Source organism: Rana temporaria, chromosome 1, assembly GCF_905171775.1.
Source record: "Rana temporaria chromosome 1, aRanTem1.1, whole genome shotgun sequence".
Lineage (NCBI taxonomy): Eukaryota > Metazoa > Chordata > Amphibia > Anura > Ranidae > Rana > Rana temporaria.
The window spans coordinates 184,397,185-184,418,036 of record NC_053489.1 but is presented as its reverse complement, the minus strand read 5'-3'; the positions used below and the strand labels follow the sequence as shown (position 1 = coordinate 184,418,036).

The window sequence follows — 20,852 nt, the reverse complement described above, 5'->3', positions numbered from 1 at the left end:
CGGCCATCCTGGAGTAGTCCTGACCCCTAGTGCTGTATACAACTCACAGAGTGAGCATTTTGCACCAGACAGTGGAGGAGCACCGACTCTCTCCTGAGGTTATTAGCCTAGCGGACCAGCTGGTCCAGGGCCTCATATAGGTCTGTGATGCTTCATTGAATGCTGCGCCCTTGTTATCCAGGGCGTCTGTTTCAGAATGGTTTATGCACACGGTGGTGTAGTGCTTAACTCCATTACTTGGCAGCAAAAGAGTCATTGGTTTGAATCCGAAAACTGACGCCAATCTGCCTGGAGCTTGCATTGTCGCTCCCTGTGTCTGCGTGGGTTTCCTCCGGGTACTCCGGTTTCCTCCAAAGACATGTGTGCATACACCTACATAATATACATACACACTATATGTGTGTGTATTATTTAGGGGCAACCCTCCCAGGCCGTCAAAGGCCCAGCTGGGGGACTAATCTGTCCCTGGGTGCATAAGCCGATCACGCCGGCACCCAAATCCTGCCAATGTATATAGCCTTCCCTCCCTGTCTCTAGGTGGGAGGGGCGGCTTGCAGGTTCACAATTCAGTGAAACCTCCCTGCTCTCCGACTAGTGGGTCTGCGAGGTGGTCTCTTCGGAGTACTAGATAGGGTTTCCTCCTATCCACAGAACAAAGTTCTGTCCTTGTGTCTTCCTCTCCCGGCCCGTCGGTCTGCCTTGGGCAGTGTGGGATTTGCTAAACTGCGAGGTAATTTTACCTTTCCTGCAGGACGAGAGTTTTGGGGTTTTCTATGGGCCTCAGGCCCTAAATACCTTTGAACGTCGGGTAGTTCCGCATGGAATCCATTTGTTCGGTGGCAGCTGCGCTTCATCCGGGGGATGTCCTGACGTCCTCGGACATCAGGGACGCATACATGCATGTCCCGTTTTGCAAATGTCAGTGTTTTTTTTTCTGTGCTTCGTGATGAGAGAAGGGTCTCTGTCAGCCTGTGGCCCTCCCTTTTGATCTGGCGTCAGCACCATGGGTTTTCAGCTAGGAGCTCGCACTTATTTGAATTTTGTTGGGACAGCGAGGCTTTGCCTCATTGGCTACTTGGACGACTTTCTTCTGAGAGCAGCTTCTGTCTCCGACCTAGTGGATGGGTTATTCCCATTCAGACCCTCCGAAGATTCGGGTGGATGTTAAACGTTTAGGCCAGAAAGTGTAGCTCAGTGGCAGCAAGCCTGCCCTCCATGCGTGCGACCCAGGGTTCAAATCATGGGCATGCTAGGTTCCGACTCAGCGTTGGAGTATCTAGTGTTGATCCAGACTCCTCAGTGGCAAAGGTCCTTCTTCCCCTGGAGAAATTGCAGACTCTTCAGTCTGCGGTGAAGGTATTGGCATCACGCAATCAGCCTTCTCTCCGGGCGCCTGCTGGTTCGGGGTCTGTGGGTAGCCTCCTTCAAGGTGGTACTGTATGCCCAGTTCCACACCCCGGTTTTCCAGGGGAACTACTGTCCAGGTGGTAAAAATCTCTTGTCTCTGAAATCATTAGATTCCTGTGCGCCACCTAGTCAGTCTCTCTGAGTTGGTGACAGAGATTCCCGACTCTTCGGTCCGGGAAGTTGTTCCTTCCTTCCAGTGGTCGGTGTTTACGACGGATGCCAGCTCACGGGTTGTGAACCGGGAGGTTCACAAAACTGGGGGGTCCAGTCGGCCCTGAGTCGCTGGACTTGCGTGGACCTATGACCACACCTCCTTGAATGTGTCTGGTCTCGGTAGCTACCCAGGGTTGGGCCTGGCTAGTGCCTGGTGGGAGACCGCCTGGGAATACCAGGTGCTGTCTACTGTTCATTGTCCCACTATTTTAGGCGATCAGGCTATGCTTCTCCTTGTGGTCGACCGATCTGGTTTCAGCCGGACAACGCCACGGCCGTGGCTTCAGTCTACCATCAGGTATGCCGGCAGGCGGACTACTGGAGTCGCCAGATGCTGGACCAGGGCGACTGGTTTTTGTGCTTGGGGTGTTTCGGCTCCCTTGCAGGAGGTGAGCCTCACATGGCATGGATCTCCTGGCAGCTTGTCTCCGCCGCAAGGGTGTCAAAGTTAGTGGCCAGGTCTAGTGATCCTCTACAGACGTGTCAGTCGCGCTGGTGGCCCTGTGTTGTCTGTATCGGTGATTTTTTGCCATTCCTCCATGGTAGTTGCTTCCTCGGCCGCTCCACAGAGTGGATGCTGAGGAGATCCCGATGATTCTAATCGCTCCAGATTGACCTCGGCGTCCTTGGTACGCTGATATCGGGTGCCTGGTAACAGAGGCACCCTGGCGATTGCCAGGTCAGGAGGTTCCTGTCTCAAGGTCCCATACTTCCTCCTGTTGTACAGTCACTGACTTGCTCTACATGGTTATTGGAAGCCAGACTTTAGGTGACCAGGGTCTGTCTGACTCGGTCATCTCAACAGGGCACCGTAGTCTTCTTCCGGAGGATCTACCGTCGCACTTCTCTTGGTGCGAAGGGATGGAGTGACGTCCACGGGCGTACTCTCGGTGTCCAGGGTCCTGCTGTTTTTAAAGCTTGGATTGAATCTAAAAATTGCTTAAAGCACCGTTTGGGGGCAGATTTCAGCCTTGGCTGTGTTCTTTTAGTGGCCTTTTTGCGGCCCGTTCCCTGGTGGGTCCCCTTTTTTTGTGTGCAAGGGGTTTGTCATATACTTTCCCCTCTTGGCCCATCTCTTCCCCCATGTGTTTTGACTCTGGTGCTCTCGGTTCTTCAGGAACCTTCCTTTTGGAAACATCAGAGAGATTTTCTCTTGACACTATCTCAGAAGGTGGCCCCTTTAGTGGCCTTTACCTCTGTTAGAGGGGTTTCTGAGTTGGCGGTCTTGTCTTGCAAGCCGCCATGCTTGATCCCCCATAAGGATTAGGTGATGGTGCGCCCGCGACCTTCCCTTCTTCCGTAGGAGGTTTCGGCCTTTCATACTTTAGGCGTGGTACACGCTTTGCGGGTATACCAGCCTACTACGGCTCCATTTCGGAGCTTCTGCCTCTCTTTTGTGTCGGTGTCTGGTCCACAAAAGGGCCTGTCGGTCTCGTCGACCACCATTTCTCGGTGGATCAGGCAGGCCGTCATACAGGCCTATGCTCCTAAGGGGCGGGCCCCCCTTTCCGGTCACGGCACTTTCGACCAGGGCAATTGGTGCTTCCTGGGTTTTTTTTTTTTTTTTTTTTTCGACATCATGCGTCGGTCTCACAGGTGTGCGAGGCGGCGATTTGCTCGTCCGTTCACGCTTTTTCCAGAATTTACATGGTTGCTGTGAGTGCATCTTATGTTTTTTTTCAGCCGCTAGTTTTTGCCGGCGGCTGTTTAAAGTTTCACCTCCTCCGTTGAGGAGCTCTGCTTGTTTTGGGGTGAAGTTAAAATTGTTTTTACTGATATATTTCCCACCCCTCGTTTTTTGACACTGCTTGGGGACGTCCCACTTGTCAAGATTTAAGGAGCTGTGTCCGTCCATGGACGATAAGAGAAAATAGGATTTTTTGTACTCACCGTAAAATCCTTTTCTCTGAAGTCCATGGACGGACACAGCTCCCACCCCTCCTTTTTAGGTTTGTACTGCTTGTTACGAACTGAGGCTGCAAGCTGCAGTGAGGAGGGTTATGTCTGGAGGGACCGCCCCCTGGGCGGGGCTGTTCAACTCTGTTAATGTAACATGTATTTAACTATTTAACATGTTTCTGCCTAGTCCTCTCCTGTAAACAGGGAACATAACCCACTTGTCAAGATTTAAGGAGCTGTGTCCGTCCATGGACTTCAGAGAAAAGGATTTTACGGTGAGTACAACAAATCCTATTTTTCCTGTCCTAAGCAGTTTTGTGCAGACAATTCTTTGTGTTTTTCTTAAAGTTTAATAAGAAAAAATTACTTACGTCAGTGCTACAATTTGAATTTAAAACATATTTGTGTGAACTGTGAAGTTAAGTTATGGATTGTGGAAACTAACTAGTGTCGGGTGATTGTATATAGTGTATACCACATTTACCACTGACTAATGCAGAGTTGCAATGCAAGGAGATCAGCTAAAAGTAGTTGGATCTGTATGTGCGTTTATAATTAATCGAAATTAGTCGATTAATCAATTTAAAAAAAAAAAAAGATTAATCGAACGCGAAAATTTTAATCAGTAACAGCCCTACTTCCACCTGAAACCTAAGCGCTTGCTTTAACCCCTTGTTTACAATGGCATTTATAAACCTATCTCGGCAGACATTGGGTTTAGACGGTTGGGGCCTGTTCACGTATAGTGCTATGACTGACGTATTCCTGCACTGGACGAATACCAGTCACTGCTAGGCACAATTGTTTTTTGCATACCCCATTCACACTGCAGTGCAGCCTGGAGAGGTGGTGTATTAAGCTGTTGCATTTTTTTTTTGCAGCACAACGCACTGTGCTCTTCAAGTAAAATTGCCATAAAAAGATGAGCTGAAACTTGCATCACACCGCCGGTGGCTGCCCACACAATAAACTACCCTGGTTAAGTGTGTGGGCAGTGTCAACAGGCCCTTCTTGCATTGTATCTTTTTTGAAAACAAAATTTCTCTTATTATCCATGGACGGACACAGCTCCTTAAATCTTGGCAAGTGGGTTATGTTCCTGTTTACAGAAGAGGACTAGGCAGAAACATGTTGGATAATTTCATGTTATGTTAACAGAGTTGAACAGCTCCACCCAGGGGCGGTCCCTCCGGACATAACCCTACTCCCTGCAGTATGCAGCCTCAGTTTCTTTCTGCCTAGCAAAGGAGAAGGACGTATGGCTCCCTTTGGGCCCAGCGCCCTTTGGAATTTTATTTTTTTATTTTTTTTATTTTATTTTTGAAGAATCTTCTATCAACTGTCGGCTGAGAGACAGGCTGGATATATATATATATATCCTTGTAGTCTCCTCAGTCCGGCCAGTGAGCGTGAGCACACCTTTGCAAAGAGGCTGGATCTCTCACGACATACCCCATGGCTTCTGGGGTAGCCGGTGAGCTTTGGCTCCAGGCTCCACATATGACTGGGCTGTGGTATTGTCTCACTCTCAGTGGACCGGGCCGACAGCTACTCCTGCGCGGTGTATGCCTGACAGGAATGCATCAGTGGACGGGTAAGTTTAGTCCTTCCCGCTTCGGTGGGTCGGTACGGCTGAGCATTCCTGGGGTTCGGGGGTCCTCCCTTCCCTGCTCTCTGTCATATTTCCCTCTGCTGTTCTATTGCTGCCGGTGTGGACCTGTGGGGGGGCTCATTTTCCCACCAGGTGACTGTGGGGTATCTGGGCCTGTGGTTTTCTTTGGGGGTGTGTTTGCTTCAGAAAAGCCTCATTAGGCCTTCTCATCCACGTCGCAGCGTTTTGCCGCCATTTTTTTGTAGCCTGCTGTTACCATTGTGAATTCCCATTGGCGGCCATTTTGTTGTGGTCGCGATATAGCACAGCTTACTATTGCAGTTGGCCATTTTACTGTGGCCGTTTCCTGCTCTATCTGTGGTGTCCAGCGGGCATTTTGGAGGTGGTTTTGGCCTTTAGTGCTAGGCTTGTACAGCGCGCAGCACAGATCTCATGATTTTTGATCACAGCTTTACCTCACAGCGTTTCTCCTCACACACACGCTGTGTTCTGAGGGTAGGCAGCGGCTCTGACCGGTCCCCTCCTATCATTAGTGAGTCCCCTGGGTAACCCCCGGTCAGCACAGCAAGGAGGGTGGGCTTTATTCAGGTCTGAAATGGGTCCCTGAGAACTCTCTGGATGGAGTCAGTGTCTGGTTCTTTCTCCCCAAGACATGCCAGAGGTGGCAGCTGGGGCTCCTGCACCTGCGGTTCATGGACACTTTGTTGGAGCGGCGTGTGGGGGGCTTGAAAAGTGTCCCCTCCCCCCCCACCATCCCATGGGGACTGCTCTGACTCAGACCAGGACCTGGCTGTCACGTCCCTGGTTCTGTGGTGTCTGTGAAAGTGGACCAGGACCTTCCTTGTGAGGAGGACTCCTCACTTGGGTCAGTGACAGGGCAATTGTCAGTGCGCTTATTAATGTTGTCTGCTGACCAAGCATCTAAAAAAGCCCTGGCTGATTTACCCTTCAGGGGTGGGATGTTTTTTTGTACCTCGCTGGGGAAAGGAGCTGCGCTGTGAGCCAGGTCCTTCATTCCTCGCCCTGAAGCGGTATTCTTCGTCAGTCGGGGCCCATGGGTAAACCCTCCCAGGCCGACAAGGGCTCAGCTGGGGGACGGAAACGTCCCTGGGTGCGTAACCTGAAAACGCCGGCACCCAAACCCGCAAATGTATGTAGCCTTACCCCTGCCCGACTCATGGGTAGGGGGACGGCTTCGCAGGTTCACAGCTCGGTGAACCTCCCTGCTCTCGGACCAGTGGGTCTCCTTCCGGCTCGTCGGTCTGCCCTGCTAGGGGCAGTGTAGGACTTGCTAAGCTGCGGGGTAATTTTACCCATCCCGCAGGACGAGAGGTTTCGGGGATTTTATTCAAATCCGTTTTATGGTCCAGAAGAAGGACGTGGTCCGTCCAATTTTGGACCTCAAAGCCCTAAATGTCTTTTGTGAGAGTAAGAAAGTTCTGCATGGAATCTATTCGTTTGGTGGTAGCAGCGCTCCATCCGGGGGACTTTCTAACGTCCTTGCATGTCCCAATTTGCGCAAGTCACCAGGGGTTTCTGCGCTTCGCGATAGGGGAGGACCACTATCGGTTTGTGGCCTTTCCTTTTGGTCTAGCTTAGGCACCAAGGGTTTTCACCAAGGTGCTTGCACCGATTCTAGCTTTGCTGAGACAGCGAGGCATTGAGGAGCTTTGCTTGTTTTGGGGTGAAGTTAAATTGGTTTTACTGATACTGATACTCACCCCTTGTTTTTGACACTGCCTGGGGACGTCCTACTTGTCAAGATTTAAGGAGCTGTGTCCGTCCATGGACGATAAGAGAAAATAGGATTTTTTTTGTACTCGCCGCAAAATCCTTTTCTCTGTCGTCCATGGACGGACACAGCACCCACCCCTCCTTTTTAGGTTTGTACTACTTGTTACGAACTGAGGCTGCTTACACTGCAGGGAGGAGGGTTATGTCCGGAGGGACCGCACCCTGGGCGGGGCTGTTCAACTCTGTTAATGTAACATGTATTTAATTATCTAACATGTTTCTGCCTAGTCCTCTCCTGTGAACAGGTACATAACCCACTTGTCAAGATTTAAGGAGCTGTGTCCGTCCATGGATGACAGAGAAAGGGATTTTACGGTGAGTACAAAAAATCCTTTTTTTTTTTTTTTTTAAATCAAGCATAACATTAGAGTTTGTTGTTTCTTTTTTTATTGAAGAAAGAAGACTGTGACTGTGAGGAAGTTCAGCAGTTGATGAAGCTTGTCACCAGCCTCCAGGAGTTGGTGGAACTGTATAGGAAATATAACTGCAGGCTTGCCCTTTCTGATTTTGAAAAGGTAAGTTGTTGCAGTTGCAGTTGTTGCAGTTTTTTACTTTCCATGATCTTTGATACTACTCTTGACATTTTAGGAGACTACAACTACAATCGTTTTCCGCATGTTGGATAAAGTCTTGGCTCCTGAGCTTATTCCATCCACTTTAGAAAAGGTTATTAGGCCCTATATGCATCAGCATAACCTATTAGAAGAAGAACTTCTACTTCAGTACATCAAGGTAATTCAAATTACTAATGAAAAATGCTTATTTTTTTTTCTCTTAGACGACATGTGTCAAAAACACAGCCTTAAAGCGTAGCTCCACCCTAAAGTGGAACTCCCGCTGATCGGAACCCTCCCCCTCCCCCCGGTGTCACATTTGACACCTTTCAGGGGGGAGGGGGGGGGGGGCAGGTATTTGCACCCACTTCCGGCCACACAGTCTGCGGGTAGACTGCGGGCAGAGCGTTAGTCCCCCCTTCGTTGTGTTCTGGGAACACTCGGCTCCCGGAACACAGCGGGAGCCAGTCAGACGGAGCAGCGCGACTTGCGCATGCGCCGTAGGAAACCGGGCAGTGAAGCCAGAGCGCTTCACTTCCTGGTTCCCTCACCGAGGATGGCGGGGGGGGCAGCAGAGTGACGAGCGATCGCTCGTCCTCTGCTGCGGACGGCGCTGGACTCCAGGACAGGTAAGTGTGCTGATATTAAAAGTCAGCAGCTGCAGTATTTGTAGCTGCTGGCTTTTAATATTTTTCAGCTGGAACATGTTTGAACTCCGTTCCTCCATCTCCCACCCTCCGCTCCCTGCTTACCACTGTCACTTGTAAATATAGATGGCTTCTGTGTTTACAAGGACAATTTTCCTCTCAGCAGCTCCCACAGAAACCTGCCTGCCTTGCACTCATGGCAGGGACAAGGTTTATGTAGATGCAGTGTGTGTTGGGGCATTATGTATTGAGCTGCACTGGGATCCCCATCTGTGCTTGCATGCAGAGATGCTGACCAAGTGCAAGTGAGGAAGGAGAGGCAAAGCCGGGAGGTAGTAGAGCCAGACAGGATATTCACAGAATCGGTCCTCCGCACTGTAATGTAAAGGGGCACTGTGATATACAGTGGACTGCACTGTAAATGGGCACTGTAATGGTTGCAGTGCCGTCCACTTTATAATGAAGCCCCTTGCAGTCTTGCACCCTCCTTTTCTCTTTAATCACATAGCACCCTTTTACTCTGCCACCCTTGAACAGCCCTACCTTTCTTAGGGCAAGGGCAGGATTCAGCCTGTATTTCCTGTCCAGTGTCTCCTGCCCCACCGACCATGTCATCCTATCGGCAGGGGACGGGAGGAGCTGCAGATCTGAATTAGATTACAAGCAAGTGATTACCGCTTGGTAATATGAAAAGACTCACACTCTCTATGCAGATCTCCAGCTCCTCCCGCCCCCTGCTCTGCTGATGGGATGATATTGTTGGCGGCGTGGGAGAGCAGGAAGAAGAGACGCAGGCATGGCGGGAGTTGAGCGGCGACCGCTGTCTGTGTTGTTCCTGTCCAGATTGCAGTCCACCGGGAAAATGCTTGGTGTGCCCTATGGCCAGTCCGGGCCTGATGCAGTTTCCTGACAAAAAAAAATTAAAATGCATTTCTTTCAAGATAGAAAGGAAATTATTATCGGATAAATGCAGTCTGCTATTATCTCCCCTATAAAGTTTTAGTTGCCTGTTTGACATAAATATACAGTCAGTCTCAGACCTAGAAAAGTATATTGGGTGAACTAGATGGACTTGTGTTTTTATTTTTCAACGTGACCAACTTTGAAACTATACATTTTAACCACTTAAGGACCGCCTAACGCCGATATACGTCGGCAGAATGGCACCGCTGGGCACAATCACGTACCTGACCACGGCCGTGGGACTCGTGGACCCGATCGCCGCTGGAGTCCCGCGATCGGTCCCCGGAGCTGAAGAACGGGGAGAGCTGTGTGTAAACACAGCTTCCCCGTTCTTCACTGTGGCGGCTTCATCGATCGTGTAAACCCTTTTTATAGGGGGACACAATTGATGACATCACACCTACAGCCACACCCCCTACAGTTGTAAACACACTTCAGGTCACACATAACCCCATTAGCGCCCCCTGTGGTTAACTCCCAAACTGCAATTGTCATTTTCACAATAAACAATGCATTTTAAATGCATTTTTTGCTGTGAAAATGACAATGGTCCCAAAAATTTGTGTCCGCCATAATGTCGTAGTCACGAAAAAAATCGCTGATCACCGCCATTAGTAGTAAAAAAAAATGTTTTTTTTATAAAAATGCAATAAAACTATCCCCTATTTTGTAAACGCTATACATTTTGCGCAAACCAACCAATAAACGCTTATTGCAATTTTTTTTACCAAAAATCGGTAGAAGAATACGTATCGGCCTAAACTGAGGACATTTTTTTTTATGTTTTTGGGGGATATTTATTGTAGCAAAAAGTAAAAAATATTGATTTTTTTTTTCAAAATTGGCGCTTTTTTTGTTTATAGCGCAAAAAATAAAAACCGCAGAGGTGATCAAATGGCACCAAAAGAAAGCTCTATTTGTGGGGAAAAAAGGACGCCAATTTTGTTTGGGAGCCACGTCGCACGACCACGCAATTGTCAGTTAAAGCGCCCCTCTCAGCCTCTCGGCGAGCCGCTAAGAGCCTGAGATGGCAAATCTGCCCCTCCACAGCTCAGAGCTCTAGTGAGCGATTAGGGAGAAGAGCAGAGAGCTGTGACTGACAGTCTACAGCTCTTTGCTTGGGGAGATGTCAGAACTGATTGATCAGTGATGTTCGATCGCCCGGTTCACCGTGCAGATGCAGCGTCCACCGAGGTAAGTATGATTCTACAAAAATACAAACCCATACTTCTCGTTTAAAGTCGAGTGGAACCAATTGCCTTCAGAAGTCACTTAGTAAATAGAGTCCACATGTGTGTAATTTAATCTCAGTATAGATAGGGCTGTTCTGAGAAGCCCTCAGAGTTTTTTTTTAGAGAACCTTAGTGAACAAACTGCATCATGAAGGCCAAGAAACGCACACAAATAAAGTTGTGGAGAAGTGTAAAGCAGGGTAAGGTTATAAAAAAAAAAAAAAAAAATCGCAAGCTTTGAACATCTCATGGAGCACTGTTCAAGCCATCATCTGAAAATTTAAAGAGTATGGCACAATTGCAAACCGATCAAGACATGGCCGTCCACCTAAACTGACAGGCCGGACAAGTAGAGCATTAATCAGAGAAGCAGCCAAGAGCCCCATGGTAACTCTGGATGAGCTGCAGAGATCCACAGCTCAGGTGGGAGTATCTGTCCACAGGACAACTATTAGTCATGCATTCCAAAATTCTGCCCTTTATGGAAGAGTGGCAAGTAGAAAGCCATTGTTGAAAGAAAGCCATTATAAGTCCCATTTGCAGTTTGTGAGAAGCCATGTGGGGGACACAGCAACCATGTGGAAGAAGGTGCTCTGGTCAGATGAGACCAAAATTGAACTTTGTAAGAAAAACCGCTATGTGTGGTGAAAAACGAACACTGCACATCACCCTGAACACACCACCCCCACCATTAAACATGGTGGTGGCATCATGCTGTGGGAATGCTTTTCTTCAGCAGGGACAGGAGAGCTGCTCAGAGTTGATGGGAAGATGAATGGCGCCAAATACAGGTCAATCTTAAAAGAAAACCTGGTAGAGACTGGGGCGGTGGTTCACCTTCCAGCAGGACAATGACCCTAAACATATATCCATAACTACAATGGAATGGTTTAGATCAGTGGTCTCCAAACTGTGTCCCTGGGGCCAGATGTGGCCCTTTGATTGCCTTTCGGGGCACTACTTCCACTGACACCAACAATGGGGAACTATTCCTCCCACTGACACCAACTATTTCTCTCCTTAATACCAAAGATCAGGCATTGTTTACTCCCAGTGGGCACAGTTTGGCTCCCCTAAAGTCTGAAGGACAGTAAGCTGGCCCTTTCTTTATAAAGTTTGGAGACCCCTGGTTTAGATCAATGCATATTCATGTGTTAGATTGTCCCAGTCAAAGTTCCGACCTAAATTCAATTGAGAGACTTGTGAATTGCTGTTCACAGGCGGTCTACATCCAATCTGAAAGAGCTTGAGCAATTTTGCAAAGAATGGGCAAAAATTTCACTCTAGATGTGCAAAGCTGGTAGAGACATCCCCAAAAAGACTTGCAGCTGTAATTGCAGCGGAAGGTGGTTCTACAAAGTATTGACTCAGAGGGGCTGAATATGAATGCATGCCACACTTTTCACATTTATTTGTAAAAAAAAATTGAAAACCATTCATCATTTTCCTTCCACTTCACAATTGTGTGCCAGTGTTGGTCTATCACATAAAATCACAACAAAATACATTTACGTTTTTGGTTGTAACATAACAAAATTTGGATTTTTTTTTTAGGGGTAGGAATAATTTTTCAAGGCACTTTCCCTGGTAATGTAGGGTGCCCTGCAGAGTCAGTAGGAGTCGGCAGAGCAGGCTGGCACGCCATTTAAATCGGACAGTGATGGCTTGATGTCAGCAATGCCTGGTCCCGAGTGACAAGTAGGCATTGGGAAGAAGTCACTGTAGACACAGAACAGACCGTTTTTTCACTTGATAGTTGTGCGACTCTCATTCCTGCAAGTCAGCCTTTTTATTATTATTCGCAGCATAATTGAGGAACATACTGAGAAAAATAATACAGGAATTGTAGTATGTGTATTCTTTGCTGCATTTTCTTGATTTTTGATTTCCACCTGTAAACCATGAACACATACATACAAATATTTCGGAGTGGAGTTTCAGAAATTCACCTATATTTGTTGTATTTTAGGATATGTTGGAGCGCTGCAGTTCTCGCTCTGTATCACTGTTTGAAACTGCATGGGAGGCAAAGGCAATGGCTGTTATTGGGTGTATGACAGATACAGATGTAAGTAAACCCATCTATTTTCCTTATTTTTATATAGAAAATGTTTAGTTGTGTTTTTTCCCCCATAAAGTGGAAGTCCAAGTGCTTTCACACTGGGGAGCTGCTCTTGCAGAATGCCAAAAAAAGTTCTGCAAGCAGCTTCTTTGAGACGCTTTTGAAATCCAATGGGCAGTGTCGCCAAAGCAGCTCGGCAGTGGTGCTTTGTGAGTGCTGTTAACTCTTTATTCGGCCGCTAGCAGGGGTTAAGTGTTTCCGAAAAGCACCTCTGAAACAATGGCAACGTGCCGCTAAACCTAGCGGCGTTTTACCGCTGACGTCCCTGTGCTGTCAGTGTGAAAGAGTTCTAAATTTGTGTTTTTTTTTTTTTTTGTTTGTTTTTTTGGATATGTATTATAGCAAAACGTTTGTTTATAGCGCAAAAAAAACGCAGAGGTGATCAAATTCCACCAAAATAAAGCTCCATTTGTGGGACAACAAGGACGTCAATTTTGTTTGAGTACAGTGTTGCGCGATCGTCAGTTAAAATAGCGCAGTGCCGTATCCCAAAAAATGGCCTGGCCATTAAGGGGGAAAATCCTTCCGGTCCTTAGGTGGTTAATTTCTCCCATAGTCCGTGGGCCATTAGGAATGTAAATGATCCCTGCCACCTCCATTTCCCCAAAGTCTGTTTTTGATGCATCTCTGGCTGGGGTCTCTTACACGGAGGAGGGTAGTGGGGCAGATGAGAAAGAAGAGGGGGGCTTGAAGGCTGCTTCCTCTGGATCATAGGTTCTTTCCTGGAACAGCCCCTTTCTGTGAATTTATCACCAAACCCCAGGGACGTTTTTAGTGTTGATTGATGAGGTGTGGACATGCCTGCCACCTCAAGATACCAGTATAGGTTCCCCTAAAAATGTACGCTCTCTAAAACTTTTGCTGTGTGCTCCCTATCGGAGGATGCACTGTATGGCAACAGGCTGCATCTTGAAAAAATGTGTATGCCCTGCCAAAATGCTTTGCTCAACAATGCCCTATAGAGGATTTGTTTCGCAAAAAAAAGTGTGGTCCCTGAGGTTGATTCAGCTATCTGATGGTACACTGACATACTCTGGCTTCAGGCGGATGTTCCAAGGCTGCTTGGATCTCTTGTCTCAGTGTCGAGTGTTCCACCCTGTTTCTTGGATGCTCCTTTTGAAAACTTGGATGTTGAAGCCCAAGCCCAAGTCCTGAAAGATTGACACCTGGTTAAATCTGTCAGCTCTAAGCTTTTCAGTACCAGAAAATTGTCCTCTCTCTATCACCGTATCTGTAAGGCTTACCTTACAGATACGGTGATAAGCTGTAGTCCTCGCTAGTATTCCATGGAAAACGTCTCCTGGTTTTTCTACAGTTGGGGTTTGGACCTGCATTTGGTCTGGAATACAATCACGGGCCAGATATCAGATCTGGGTATTCTTCTTCTTTTTTTTTTTATGGTTGTTGGCTTCTTACTCCTGGTGAAGGTACAAGGGATTGCTCATATTTTCACTCCTAGACACTCTCCAGTGTTGCTGTCGGACTTAAATATGGTGCATTTGGTAATGCAGGCTCCTTTTTTCTACCCGTTAGAAAGCTATCTTTGTCTGACCTTAAGCCGGCCATAGACTAATCGAATCTCTGCCAGTTCAGCAGGGACCGACCCAAGACTCGATCCATCTATGGGTAGGCTGGTTGTACTAAGGTCAATTTATCAATCCCATTCAGTACAAAAAGCTTGTTTATTTTATGTGATCACTCTGCCTCAGCAGCCCCAGTTTTTTTCTGCCTAGCTTCAGGAGTAGACCTGGCCTTGCTGGAGTCCATGTACTCTGCAATTTTTTTGCGATTTTTATTTTTTTCACTTTTATTTTGTTTTGTTCCTGCATTTTTTGATCTTGAGATCTACTATCAACTGCCGACTGGGTGACGGGCTGGATCTTGATCCTTGTAGTCCCCCCATGCTCGGCCATCGAGCGTGTGCCGGCCCTCAGCTTAGCTCAAGATCGTCCACGACATGCCTCGTTGCTCCAGGGGTGGCCAGGGAACTACATGTTCCAGGGCACACATATGACCGGTCTCTATGCCTTTGTTCACAGTATGTCTGGCCGACAGGCATGCTGTTTAGCGGACGTTGGATCTGCCCGGAATGCCTCCAGCCGGTGGTCGCAGGACGGGTAAGTAGTGGCCCCTTGCCCTGGCAAGGTGGTATGGCTGGTGCTTTCCTTGGGAGGTCGAATGAGGGTCCGCCCTGCTTTCCTCTCTCCCTTCCTCTTCCTCCTTCCCCATGCTGGGTGGCGGCTGTAAGGGGGGGGGGGGGGTCTGCCTGGGGCTCTGTCACTATGGGGGCTGTGCTGCTGTGTGGTGCTATTAATTTTTTGTAGTGCCTTTCCTTTTTCACCATTAAAGGCTTACTTTTTTAAGATTCATTGGTGTGCGGCTGTCCATACCCTGCCTTGAAGTTTTTGCCTCATGCATTGCAGGCACCCACCTTTTTCTGAGAGGACATTGATTGCTCAGGTGTGCTCACCTGGAGCAGCAGCTTCTCCCTTATTAATTTGTTGTACTGTTGCTGTGTGTGCTAGGCTGTGTTTTCTGCTGTGTCACTGTTGCTTTAAACACGTGTATGGCCGCCATTTTGCAGCCCGCGAATTGCTTCCTGAGGGACGGCGCAGAGCGGGCAGCACTCTCAACGCTTCAGCAGCACTACAGCCTGGCCGGGTGGTGAGTTACCTGGGGGTCCCCTGCTCTCTGTTTTGCGGCCGGGAGGGTGACCTGTGGATCTCTGCCTTGCAGTACTAGGGCGGCATAGCGGTGGGTCAACATGGAGTCTGAACAGAGGCTTCTACCCCAACCATGCCTGAGTTAACCCTTAGTGCCCCTGCGGTCTCTGTAGAGCCCATACGGCAGTCCCTTAGGCGTTTATCGCCAGGATTGAAGTGACAAGCGGCCAGAAGGGGGGTAAAAACCCCCTCCCTGCGCCTGCTTCTGGGGAAGGCTCTGACACGGAACAGACCCTGCTGCTGGCTCTGGTTCTGTCATGTCAGATGTTGCAGGCTTAGCCCACACGGCCAGTGAGGATGACTCTGCTTCAGGGTCATCGCTTGATGAGGCGTTTTGTTGGAGCTCTTATCACTGCAGTGTGGGATACTCAAAAACTTGAGGACGACGGAGACATCAGAGATGCCGGTCCCTTTTGGGTTCCGCACGTCGCCCAGCACCGCAAAAGTGTTTCCTTGTGTTCCTTACCTGGACAAAATATTATACAAGGAATGGGATCGGCCGCAGAAAGTTTTTGATGTACCAAAATACTTCGCGGTCCGTTATTCTCTTGAGGAAGACTTAAAAAAAAAAAAAAAAAACATCCGTCAGCGGACCCCCCTGTGTCCAGACTGAACAAGTCTACCACGTTACCTGTGGAAGGGGCTCCCGCCTTTATGGACCCCACAGATAGGAGAGCTGAGGCTGTGGCCCGCTCCATGTTCACAGTAGTGGGGTCGGCAGTGAGAACGGTTTTGTCCGGGGGCTCTGGTGTCACAGACAATTACCGAGCACTCAACGTCTCTGCTGCAGGAGCTGGAGGCGCATAATGCTCCTGAGCTCTGTGTGGGCCTGGCTGTCAAGTTGGTGCAGGGCCTGCAGTTTGTCTGTGAATTGGCCCTGGATACGCTCCTCTTGCTCTCCAGGGCCTCCGCCTACGCGGTGGTACTATGCCACCTTGCGTGGCTAAAGTGTTGGTCTGCGGACCAAACCTCTAAAAGGTCCTTAGGGGACTTACCCTTGAAGGGTGTACGAACTTTTGGGGCGTCCCTGGATGACCTCATTATAGATGCTACAGGGGGTAAGAGCACTCTGCTCCCACAATCTGGGAAGGGTAAGGAGCCACGTCATAAGCAGGGTCCCTCCTTTACCTCCCCCAAGCGTTTTTCTCCCCCCCCCCCCCCCCCCAGGTGCAGCAGGAAATCATTTTCCAGGGTGCTAAGGCGCCCGCTGTAGATCAAAAGCGCACCTGGTGCCGCAAGCCCAACAAGCCCGCGGACAAGCCTGCTTCTGCATGTAGATCTGCCCCCGCCAGACACTCGGGTGGGGGGCCGACTTTGCGGATGCGCGGTGGAGATCCCTCTTTCCGAACGCTGCTTTGCGAGGTAATTTCCTTGGGGTACATGATAGAGTTTCTCTTGTCCACCAAACAGATTTTTCCTTCCAGCCTCCAGCTTCCTCCGGTACGCCGGGTGGCCCTGTCAGGGGCTGGTCAGGATCTGCTGGTCAGGGGAGTGATTATACCGGTTCCTTCAAGGGAACGGTTTCAGGGGTTTTTATTTCAAACTGTTTGTAGTCCCCAAAGGAGGAGGGGGTCCGTCCAATCCTGGACATCAAGGCCCTTAACTCCTTTGTCAAAGTGCAAAGGTTCAGGATGGAGTTGTTCGCTCTGTAGTGGCGGCTCTCCATCGGGGACTTTGGGGCGTCCTTGGGTACTCAGGACGCGTACCTGCATATTCCCATACGCGCAAAACACCAGAGGTTTTCCGGTCGAAGAGGACCATTTTCAGTTTGTGGCCCTCCCCTTCGGCCTGGCCTCGGCACCACGAGTTTTCACAATGGTAATCGCTCCGATTCTGGCCCTGCTAAGGCAGCGCAGAATCGCTATTGTGGGATACCTGGACGACCTTCTCCTGAGAGCTTTTTTAAGCTCAGTCTAAGGAGAGGATGGTCCATCACCTGCCAGCCCCTCCAAAAGATTCAGATGGCTACTGAATGTCCAGAAGTCAATGTTGGTACTGTCTTAGCGACTGGAATACCTGGGGTTGGTCCTCGATTCCTCAGAAGCGAGTTTTTCTCCCGACGGAAGAACTCCAGACACTGCAATCTGCGGTGCAGCGGTTAGCGACCCAGATGTGGTCCTCGCTTCGCTTCTGCAAGAGAATTCTGGGTCCCATGGTAGCCTCTTTCGAGGCGTTTCCGTATGCCCAATTCCACATCCGAGTGTTGCAGAAAGAGATTCTGTCACGTTGGGACAAGCTCCCTTCGTCTCTGGATTACCAGATTTGGGTGAGTCGCCTGGTCAGGTCCTCCCTAGTGTGGTGGCTGACATCTCCGGTACTTCGGACCAGGAAATTTTTCCTGCCGTTCTATCGGACAGTGGTCACGACGGATGCCAGCCTCTTTGGCTGGGGGCGTTCTGGAGTGTCCAGTCAGCCCAGGGGCGCTGGACTCAGGTGGAGTCCCGTCTGCCAAACAATGTCCTGGAGCTCCGGGCTATCAGGCTGCGGCTCTCCATGTGGTCTCTGGGTCTGCAGGACCGTTCGGTCAGGATCCAGTCCGACAACGCCTCAGCCGTGGCGTTGTCTGCCATCAAGGGGGCACGCGGAGCTCGGCCGCGGCGGCGGAGGTTGCACACATTCTCTGGTGAGTCACAAGGTACGTTCCGGCTCTGTCAGCTGTGTGCATTCTGGGGGTGCAGAGTTGACAAGCCGACTACCTAAGTCGCCAAACACTGGACCAGGGAGAATGGTCGTTGCACCCGGAAGTGTTTCAGAGTTGTGCCAAAAATGGGGCACTCCAGGCGTGGACCTTCTGGCGTTCCGTCTCAATCAGAAGATGTCATGTTTTGTGGCCAGGTCAAGAGACCCTTCGGCAGACACGTTGGTGGCACCGTGGGGTCATTATCGCCTAGTCTACGCCTTCCCTCCTCTGGAGCTTCTCCCTCGCCTGTTGCGCAGAGTTGAAGCGGAGGGGTTACCAACAATCCTGGTTGCTCCGGATAGGCCGTCCCGTTCCTGGTACGCGTCCCTTGGCTTCTACCCCTGAGAGTAGATCTTCTGTCGCAGGGTCCGATTTTTCTCACCCTGCTTTACAGTCGCTGGCTGTAACGGCATGGCTGTTGGGATCCAGGTGCTGAAGGACTGAGGTCCGTCGGACTCGGAGATCTCTACCATGCTACTTGCACGGAAGTCTACTTCACGCAGGGTTTGCCATCGTATGTGGAAGGCCTACATCTCTACGTGTGCAGAGATGAAATGGCACCCCCGCACATACGTGCTGTCCCGGATTCTGCTGTTCCTACAGCGTGGAGTGGATCAGGCTCTCGCCTTAAATATGGTTATGGGTCCGATTTCGGCCTTGGCTGTTTATTTTCAGTGGCTGTTGGCGACGCACTCCCTGGTGCGTACGTTTGTACAGGGGGTCAGGCATGTGGCCCCTCCTGTGCGTCCTCCACTGCCTCCATGGGACTTAAATTTGGCCCTCTCTGTGCTTCAAAAGGGCTCCGATTGAGGACATTCGGGAGATTCCTCTGTTGACTCTGTCCCAGAAGGTGGTCTTCCTCATAGCCATTCCTTCGGTCAAACGAGTTTGGGATCTGGCGCCCTTGTCTTACAAGGCTCTTTTACACAAGGGTAAGGTGGTGCTGCGGCCGCAGCCATCGTTCCTTTCGAAGGTTGTTTCGGCTTTTCACATTAATGAGGACATTGGTTTTACTATCTTTATGTCCTCAGCCACAGAACTCGAAGGAGGCCACATTACTTTCCTTGGCCATGGTGCGAGCCCTACGGGCATAATTGTCTGCTACGGCTCCGTTCCGGAGATGGGACTCACTGTTCCGTGTCAGTGACGGGTCCTAAAAAAGGTCTGGCGGTCGCCGGCCTCCATTTTTTAGGTGGAGCAGACAGGTCGTGCTCCAGGCCTATGCCCTAAAAGGGGCGGGCGCCTCCCTTTCTGGTTACGGCGCATTCGACCACGGCAATTGATCCCTTTTGGACTTTCCGCCAGCAAGCGTCTGTTTTACAGGTGTGTAAGACAGCGACCTGGCCGTCAATCTACACCTTTTCAAGTTTTGCAAGGTGGATCTGAGAGCATCTTCGGATGTCTCTTTTGGCCGCAAGTTTTTGTAGGTGGCTGTTTAAGGTTGAAGTTCCTCCATTGAGGCACTCTGGTTTGTTTGGGGTGAAGCTTAATTTGCTGTGTTTTTACCCACCCCTCGATTTTTTTTGGCACTGCTTGGGGACGTCCCTAAGGTTAATTGCTGCTGTGTCCGTCCATGAACGGAAGAGAAAATAGGATTTTTGTACTCACCGTAAAATCCATTTCTCGGAGTTCATGGACGGACACAGCACCCACCCCTCCTTTGTTTGTACTGCTTGTTACGAACTGGGGCTGCTGAGGCAGAGTGAGGGATATACCCAGGGGCCCCGCCCCCTGGGAGGAGCTTTACTGAGAAGTGTTTTAGCACTTGAAGTGCTGTTTTTTCTGCCTAGTCTCTCCTGAAAGGAAGGATGATAAACCCCTAAGGTCAATTGCTGTGTCCGTCCATGAACTCAGAGAAATGGATTTTACGGTGAGTACAAAAATCCTATTTTCATGAATTAATAAAAAAAAGTAAAGTTGGCCCAATTTTTTTGTGTAATGTGAAAGATGATGTTACTCCGAGTAAATAGATGCCAAACGTCATGCTTTTATAATTGCACGCACTCGTGGAATGGCGACAGACTACGGTACCTAAAAATCTCCATAGGCGACGATTTAATTTTGTTTTGCGGTTACCAGGTTAGAGTTACAGAGGAGGTCTGCGGCTAGAATTATTGCTCTCGCTCTGACGATTGCGGCGATACCTCACATGTGTGATTTGAATATCGTTTACATATGCGGACACGACTTTCGTATGTGTTTTCTTTGCTGCGCGAGCTCGCTGGGCCAGGGACGCTTTAAGAAAAATATATATCTTTTCTTATTTATTTTATTTATTTTTATACTAGAAAATTGTGTTTAAAAAAATAAAGTAAAACATCCCTTGTGACAGTAATAAGTGGTGACAGGTACTCTTTATGGAGGGAGGTGATGCATCGATGATCAGGTGTCCCGGTGGGACGGAAGGCCCGGTAAGGGCGGCGGGAGGGGGGGTGTCCCCTCCCGCTCCTCCGGGATAACAACCAAGCAGCTTTTAGCCACATAGTTTGTTATTCCTGGATAGCCAATTGCCGGCTCTACAAAATGACACCAGGATGATGCCTGCAGATGCGCGGTTATCATCCCGGTATAACCCCGGAAAGCCGAGGCCGCATATGTCCGTACGCTCGGCGGGAAGGGGTTAACCTACTTTTTAATGAATTTTTATACATTTTATTTACAGTTAATATTTGATGCTGTCCTTCAAATAATGTATGGCGCTGTGGTTCCATGGAGTGATGCAGTAGAGCAGCTTGTCAAACAACATCTAGAGATGGATCATCCCAAGTAAGTAAAGAATATTCATTCCCTTTTGCATCATATTTTCTTCACCATTTTAGCTTTCATCAGTATTATCATTTTAAATGTATATTATTACTATATATTTAAAAATATCTAAACTGGACAATAAGTCTAGGTTTACATATGTGCAGGTCGGGAATGTATGCATAATCTCGTGTGTTCCCAACCCACTTGTTCAACTCCTATCCTCAAATTGATTACTGGTTCCAAAAATAATACCTATTA

At 49.1% G+C, this 20,852-nt stretch overlaps 1 protein-coding gene across 1 annotated transcript in view; it reads left to right on the top strand.

Annotated features, from left to right (window-relative positions):
* Positions 1–20,852, top strand: part of KNTC1 (kinetochore associated 1) — a 552,295-nt gene that overhangs the window by 128,377 nt on the left and 403,066 nt on the right. The window contains exons 25-28 of the mRNA XM_040347334.1: positions 7,321–7,440; positions 7,514–7,657; positions 12,291–12,389; positions 20,509–20,612. Coding sequence (XP_040203268.1) covers positions 7,321–7,440; positions 7,514–7,657; positions 12,291–12,389; positions 20,509–20,612 — 467 coding nt within the window. The remainder of the gene's footprint in view (positions 1–7,320; positions 7,441–7,513; positions 7,658–12,290; positions 12,390–20,508; positions 20,613–20,852) is intronic.